Raw genomic sequence first — 8,330 nt, 5'->3', positions numbered from 1 at the left:
TCACTGCCAGGTTAGAAGCCTGAAAAATCACAGGTTGCAGAAGCAGACTGCCTTAACCTTAACTACAGATGTGCTCCATAATTACAGTGCTGTTTATGTGCAGAGCCAAGTCTGCTGTGGGACACTGTTCTCAGCTGGAATTAATGAAAGAATCCAGCAGCCCCATTGACTGAGCAAATCAGGAGTCAGTTAAGTGCATTCTGTCAGCAGAAGGTGATTTTAATACTAGGCTGTGGTCTATCATTAATTAAAATAAACATCTATTATTTGGTTTTGAGATTTTTCCAAGAAGGAAAATACAGTTTGGAAAGGTTTTCAAAGCTGATTACTTTGCACAGCTAGGGCTGTGCTTGAGACAGGCACGAAGAGGATCTGGGAAAGGAAGACAAGGATCAGGAGGAACAAAAGGTGTTGAAATCAATGTCAGAAATTAGAGAAAGAACAGGCAGGGAGGGAACAGAAAAAGCAGCAGAATAAAACCAAAGAAGACAGATAAATGTGATTGATTGGGAGGGAGGGTGGCAAAAGACGGCTGAGTGACTGGTGGGGGTGACAGCATAGATATGAAGCTGGAGAGGTGGGTCTGGAGACATTGTCCCTGGGGTCTCTAAGGACAGGCTGGGGAAGCATTTGCCAGGCATGATGTTGGCATGGTCATTGCTCTCTGAGGTGGAGGTGGATGAGAGGACCCCAGAGGTCTCCTCCAGCTCTGGTTGTCCTCAGGCATCCCATGGAACCCTGTGCCCATCCCCTCACCTAGAGGGACTGCAGGTGGAGGCTTTACCTGTCAGATCTTCTCCCAGGTCTCTTGCCAGCCCACACAGCAGGTAGCCAGATGCAGGAAAGGCTTGGAGACTCCTGCCTGTCCAACATCATCTCCATCCTGAGCACACACACAGAGCCCAGGGCCAGCTGCAGCACGTGCTGCTCTTGTCCTGCTGTGGTTAACCGGCAGCAGACACCAGGTAAGCACAGCTTTCCTCTGGGAGTGGGGTAGAAATTCCTGGTACCTCCATAAAACATGTCCACAAAACATCTGTGTGTGCAGGGGGTGTCAGGGGAGTGCTCCAACCCCAAACCCACATTCCTCAGAGGCTTCCTTCACTGAGCAGACGAGCTTTTGTGGTGGCTGCTTGTCCTGCAGGGACCTTGAGTCCTCTGTCCTGTGGCTACAGGAGAGGCAAGCCTGCACTTAGCCATCGTTTATGCTCTCTGTTTAGTTCCCAGCAGAACAGGGCGCTGTTATTTTATGGGAGGCGTGAGGCAGATCTAAGGGCAGAAGGAGGAAAATGTAATAGAGCTTCACACCGTCTCTGTAGACAAAAAAAAAAAAATAACAGCAACTCCCTAAAATCAGAGGTTTTTTTATTGCTTGATGCTACACCTATAGAAATCAGAGGAGAATCTACCATTGAAACCAGATTAAATGCTGATATTGTCATTTTGGGTTTTATATTGACCAATAATGTTGACTGTCATTGAGAGTAGACAATATGCAGAGACTGCAAGGTCTGTAGGCAGAGAGAAATTTTTTTTAATTGATCTAGTGTTACTGGAAAGTTAGGAGGGCTTTTCACAATCCAACTGCTTGTAAGTAGGAATAGCAGCCTTCGAAATGAAATAGGAATTGAGAACAGCTGTTAAGAGCTTACCTGGATGTCTGTCCCTCCCATGATAGGAGGGAAAGAAGCAGGTGTAGTACGGATCAGCAGTGAGAGCAGCATCTCCTCATCAAGGGCTCCATGTCTTGTGTGCTTTTCTGAAGGTGTCTCAGGCTCCTCTGCCTGCTGCTGCCTGGGAGAGACAGGCAAGGAGAGAAATGGGAAATTCAGGCTCAACCTCAGCCGCCTCTGGACAGTTGAGATAACGCAGAGGGGGATATTCCAGTTAATGGGATGGGCATGGGATGGTGCATTGCATGACTCAGTGGGCACAGGCTGCAGCCTGGACAGTTGCCTCCCCCCTGGAGCTGGGTACAAGGTGTCCTGAGAGAGTGCAGGGCTTGGGATGCTCAGATGCTTGGGAGTCTGGAGATCCTGTAGCCAGCTGCAGATTTCAAGGACCCACAACCCCAAAACATCAGGATATTTCATGCCTTTCAATTTCCACCTGCTCGTTCTCATTCCTGAACCCCCATGGACCTTCATGTCCGGGGAATCCCATGTTGTGCACGCATCCATGTCACAACTGAGCACGTTTCCATCATTTTCCACTGCTGCAGAAAAGCCCTCAGGGATGCCTTGGGATTCCCGGGTGAGTATAGACACAGACACAGCCTGAGCTGTGTGGCCCACATGCCATTTGATAAATTCTTAGATGAACTCCTTAATAGTATTTAACTCCCATGGGGTTTTTAGTCTTTAATGTTAAAGCTAATGGTCAACAGTAGCAAAGAGTTGCCACAATATCAAATGTGAGATCAGAGATGTGGCATTGCTTATGTGCTCTACACTAGTGACTACTTTCAGAGCATTTGCTCAGACATCCTGTTGATGGGGGAATGTTTTCCTTCTTCCTGTAACTATTTCACACTTTAGAGAAATCAAAACCTGCTTTCCAAACAGCTACAGACACTGCCTGTTTTCAAGAAGGTATTTATGGAAAGATGCTCAGCACCTCCTACGTGGTTCTCTGCTCCCCTTGAGCAACAGCACCGTGCAGGATGAGGCCCCGTGTTGGTATCAATTCCTGAGTAAACTGCCTCTACAGAAATGGAGCATCTGTTTCTATTAGCAACAGCTGCTTCTGCATGTAAGAGTGTGCTAGTGCATTTAAACACCTCATTATTAAATTGTGTTTGTTTGTGGGTTTGGGAAGTTTGGGGGCTAGATGGTGAGGAAGGGGCTGCTACAGGAGAGCAGGTTACTGTCAGTGGGGGAGATGGGAGAGCACAATTCCTACATTCACCTGCGCAAGAGCCAGGCATCCCTCCAAACCCCCTATAAAACCTCCTGTAAAACAGGGTGTTTTGTCAGCCAGGGATGTGCCTGATGGCCAGAGAGGAGCAGAGGTGAGTGCGGCTGAGCCCCGTGCCCAGGGCCTTGCTGTGTGTCCTGCTCCTCCCAGCCAGCCAGGACAGACGGACACGGCAGATAGCAAAGGGGTGAGGTAACATGGGAAAGAACTTGCGGGGCAGTTCTCGTTCAGAATAACAGGATGCTGCCAGCATGTTCCTGTAGCTATTCCCGGTAGGTACAGGGAGACGGAAATGCCTTCTGCTGTGATGACTAAAGCAGCACGAGAAGAGCCGTCGGCCTTACCTTTCCCTGTCACAAGTGCCGGGTTCAGCATCGGCGGGGGGGGTGGGATGGGACCGAAGCCAAGCTGCTCGTTCGCTCAGTGGGCTGGGGGATGAAGCCCAGCATCTGCTGCACCTTCCCGGTATCCGCACGTCTGCAGCCTGCATCCACAGCAGGAAAAGAAATAAACACTACGGAGAGGCTGGATGTGGGAGGGTGGGACGCTGCAAAGCAGGAGCAGCTTCAGCTAAGAGCAACTCTTGTTCACAGTGCGACCAGCCCAGCTAAAGGAAAGGCTGGAGAGCAGCCACAAAGCAGCCGTGAAAGTTTTTTCCTATTTAGCTGCAGGGATTTTGTTGCACGTCTGAAGGAGACTTTTTCATTTCCTTTGGAAAATAGGCTGCAATCACCCAGAGAAATGGCGTGTGACAAGATTAGGGCAGGAATCACCAGTGAGATGAGCATCCAAAATGAGCCACAGGCTACATGAGCATGTTTCACTAAAGGTGTGAATATTTTGTTCTGCTGCGCTAAAGCTTCTATCTATTGAAGTATCGGCATTTCCGCATCGAAGAAAACAAACCCATGAAACTCGGGGTGCACAAGGTGAAAATTACATTGAAGTTCCTCTCAGGCTCTGACTTCCTTTCATACAAGCTTTGTCCAAGTGGAACTTACCGTTTTCTGCCATGGAAACGCTAAATTCTTCTGACTCAAAAAGTTGTGCTGGAATGACTAAACAAATCAGACAGGCTTGTTTGGAAGGTTAATGCAAACCTTAAAAGCTGGGCCAAGCTTATAGCAAATTCAGCTAAGCAGATTAACATGTATGAATCTTGCAAGCTGCCAATCCCTTGCACAGGATTTGTATTGGGCACTTTGGACACTCTTGGCGAGTCCCTCCCGGCTGACACCGCTTGCTCACTCCAGATTCACTGAGCAGGCAAACTTTTCTGTTCTTCTTGGGCTTTTGTCCTTCAGCTAGTTTCCCTGAGAAGGGGGAAGGGAAACACATTTACGTATTGCCATGGTTGCAAAACCTGGCATTCCAATGGCAAATCAGCTCCCTTTGTGTGTTATTGGGTCAGCTGTGATGAAATGAGGGGCAAAGAATGTGTCTAAGCCCTTCAGCTTTTGAATGTTCAATGAGAGAAGCATTTTAAAGGGCACCAGCAGGTCGGCTGTGATCTTGCTGCAGCAGCTGCAGAAAACATCTCCACTTGATGCTCACAACTCCTCAGCTGATAATAACCACTGTCACAGCCAAAGTTGACAAAAATTGCATAAAGGCTACTGTTTCTGCACGAAATCAGCTGGTTTATCTTAACAACCTTCATTGGTACAATTAGTGACCAACCCCTGTGAGCTGAGCTAGGATGGGGGAGTGGGAGGGGGAAGGTGTGCAGGCAGCGTCTGCATCTCCAGGTAACAGCAAACAGCCCGAGGGTTGGGGTGGAAGGAGGGCATGCATACAACTTCTTAAATGCCTCCAGGCAAGTTTCCTGGCACAACACGGATGCTTTTAATGTGTTTTAGTCATCTTTTAAAAACAGCACAATGGTGAATACCTGAAAAGAGCAGCACCTCTGCTGTTTGGGAAGCAGGTGGCAGCTGACTCCTGTGGGTTTCCTGGATCTCCGAGGTTTGCTCAGCAGACAGCTTAGGGAATACTTTCTAGTAGGGCTGCTGAAAGACCTTGCTTTTGCATGATATTAAAAAAAAAAAAAAAAAAAAGAAAAATAGGAAATGCTGCTGAGACTGCTCATTGCACCTCTCACTTACTCTGGCCTCATTGCTGTTTAAAACTGAGTATTTGCTGGTTTTCTCCTCCAGTGCTAATCCTGTGCCTTATTGCTGCCAGTACGTGATTTTTATCAACCCTCTGATGGATACCGTTGATGCTCTGCCCAGTACAGCAGACGGTAGCCAGGAAAACACATTCCTGTGAGACCCTGCTCCAGAAAAATACATGCCGGGGCTGTACGAGCTCCCTGGGTCAGCAGTGGAGGTGCTGCCGTCTCTGCTGGCTGTCCACAACCTCCACTGAGGTTGGAAGATAGGGGTTCAGGCTGGGATCATTCCTCCCAGGTATCCATCTCTAATCACCCTCACCTTCCGCAGTAGGAAGGAACTAATGTTGAAACCTATTTGCCTGGAAATGAGCTTTTCCTGAGCAGGCTCATGATTGGCTTCCTAGGTGAATTCCTATAAATGTGTTTATAATTATTTACCTAATTGCAAGTACTTTCACCAATGCTGTTGTTAGCGCTTACTGGGACTAAAGTAACCTCTGAAGTTATAGTAATGAAAATGTAATGCTGCATGAGAGCATGATAACACCACCAAAAGGACTGGTCTGAGTGGGAGTAACATCTCAAGATCCCAGCTGTGGGTGGGTAGTTAGGAGCTCTCAGTGCAAGGAGCTGCTCTAAAGTGTGGACAGGCAAGGGGCATGGGGAGAAGGGAGATGGTAGGGATGTAGAAAAGAGGAGAATGTAGGACACCAGGAGACAAGGACCCTTTTTTAGAAGCATTGTCAGGCTATAGGGGTCATGGGCACCAACAGAAAGAAATAATTTTTTTTTTCAATTGAAAAGTTTGGTTGGTTTGGTTTGGTTTGGATTTTTTGTTTGTTTTTTTAAAAGTGACTGAGGCTCTGAATATGGCATCCTGGTTTTCATTGTCTTTTTCTTCTACAGTGATGTGAGAATTGCAGGGTGGTCTTTATTGCTGAAAAAAGACAGTCTAGAATACAGAGCCCACAGAGGGGAGTTCTGTGGAGAAGGTACAAGGAACCTGTACTGAGTGTGTGCTGAGTATTCAGCACCACTGGTGCAGGGCACAGCCCTTTGCCGACGCCCCTCCCCCGCAGGTAAGACTGGAGGTTTATCCTCTGTGGGATGGATCCAGAGGGACCCCGCAAGGTGCAGAGGTGACATTACCCAGGCCATGAGGACACTTGGCCTCTGCCCGGGAGTACTTTTGTTTATAAATCAGTATCCACTTCCCAGGAAAATATTTTTGATGTTGACTTCAGACATCCTCTCTGGGAGACTGCCCAGCCTCCTGGCTTGCCCAAGAGACAATAGAAGGAAAACAAGCACAATAGGCGCATGTGCTAAACACTTTAATGAGCACTTCCACACCATTCTCCTGCATTTCCCCACATCCCCATGAGTCAATAAGCACCTCATGCAGCTTTCTAGATAGTGTGCAATAAACCGATGCAGCCACAGACCAGCCCGAACATCAGCTCTCATTCACTGAATAATTGATGGAGATGTGAACTGATTTTATGCCGTGTGTATTGTCTCAGTGACTATTCCCAGTAATCTCTGTGCCTGTGTAGGCCTCCTACAATGAGATTATGCTTAAAATATTTCAGATACAATTATACTCATTTGTGCAAGAGGGACTGAGACAATTTTTGCACATGCACAAATGCCCAGTTGATTGATCTGCACCTGCAAACAGAAAAGGGCCCTTGAATTTGTTGCCCTGTGGCTCTGGAGGATGTGTGTCTCTTGTTTTCTCTGGTTCATTTTGAATGGTAAGTTAATGATAGAGCACAAATCCCCAGTGATTATGCTCTGGTCTCCATTGTTACCCAACATAATGTCCTCCTCCTGTGGCTCTTTGTGATGATGCTCTGTGATGCACAGAACAGTCAATAAGTGCTGTAAGTTCAGTATTAGAAACTCAGCATTTATAGTAGTTAGCTGGGGCAATTTTATCTCCTGGAGACAGGGCTTTTAAATTATGACTAATACATGGTATCTGGGAGTCTTTCATCTCCAGCTCTCTCTCAGATATTTAGCCCAGATATACTTACATTACTCCCAAACCACTCAGCCTTTCTCTTCCAATGCACACAAGAGAAATTTTTATGATTTATGTAAATGGGAAATTATCAGGCTTCAGAAAATTTATTTATTTTTTAATATTGTTTACATACAACCAGTAAGAGGATCTGGACTGAGGGATGTGGATAACCGAGCTTTGCAAAGAGAAAAGAGATGTGAGCAGAGAGGACTTAATTCTCATTCATTTAGACATAAATTAATAATAAATATGCTGGTTTGGGATGAAATTCTGCCTTCATGTCCACCAAGACCAGCTATTTTAATAAAGTTGGTTTGGCTCTGAGCTCTATGTTGGTTGCACCAGCTCAGGACCTGTTCTGATCATTCCTGCCTCTCTGCTGACTCTCTTTGAAAGTTTACCAACAGCTTTTCAATTATCTGAGCCTGTGAAAGCTCATATAAGTATCTGATTTCATTTAGTGTTTTTCCATCATGCTCTCGGCTACACTCAGTGCTCATTATCTTTGCACATTTAGTAGGTGTGTGACTACAAATATAACTTAGTGTGAGTATTCAGAATTGGGGACTGTTGGGAACTTTTCAATGAAATATCTTTGCAGAAGAAAAAGAGTTCTCAAACTGGCAGTGCAGCACTAAACCCAACTACTGTACTAGGAAAGGTGATTGCTCAGGGTATTGGAGAACGGGATCCATTTTTCATGCTGCCTTCAGTAAATGCTGTAACTCGACCTTCGCACATCTGGGTTGGTATCTGAATCAGCTGAACTTATTGGAACAATTTTATTATCGAAACAGGGATTTTAGCCTTAATCTCTCAGACTATACCCACACTAATATAATCAGCACCCCACTCCAGCAATATACTTTCTCCTCTCCTCTGAGTGTTTGTCTTCTTGCAAAGGCAACCCAAGACTGAGGCAAGAGTTCTTCTGCCTTCAGTGAGTGCATATCACTGAGGGAGTGATGTATGTGCACTCTCAGCCATGTCCCACAGCCTGCTGGCCCGGCCTTGTTCCTCCTGACACAGAGACCTTCCATTAATTTTGGTTGGGGAAAAAGAAAAAAACCCCACATTTTTAGGAAGTTCTTCATTTCATCCCTCTGCCAAATCAGACCTTTCTGAGTTCTTTTGATGGCCAGAAGACTTTGGCAGAATGAGGCTGTTCCTCACTGCCCTTTATAGCTTTAATCACTGTTTTCCCTTGTTGGGGTCCCTCCCCCGCCGTGTAGCCCTGGGAGAGGGGCCCTGAGGGCACAGACACGGGGT

General features: G+C 46.6%; 1 protein-coding gene across 1 annotated transcript in view; it reads right to left on the bottom strand.

The window, feature by feature from the left end:
- The window catches only part of LOC108446417, a 17,148-nt gene extending 8,826 nt beyond the window's left edge, over positions 1-8,322 (bottom strand). Inside the window, exons 1-2 of the mRNA XM_017732963.1 lie at positions 3,261-8,322; positions 1,653-1,794 (exon numbers count right to left, since the gene is read on the bottom strand). Coding sequence (XP_017588452.1) covers positions 1,653-1,794; positions 3,261-3,406 — 288 coding nt within the window. The 5' untranslated portion in view covers positions 3,407-8,322. The remainder of the gene's footprint in view (positions 1-1,652; positions 1,795-3,260) is intronic.
- Positions 8,323-8,330: the final 8 nt, after the last annotated feature.

Source organism: Corvus brachyrhynchos, unplaced genomic scaffold (genome assembly GCF_000691975.1).
Source record: "Corvus brachyrhynchos isolate BGI_N302 unplaced genomic scaffold, ASM69197v1 scaffold54, whole genome shotgun sequence".
Taxonomy (NCBI): Eukaryota; Metazoa; Chordata; class Aves; order Passeriformes; family Corvidae; genus Corvus; species Corvus brachyrhynchos.
This window is presented reverse-complemented; position numbering and strand designations above follow the sequence as displayed.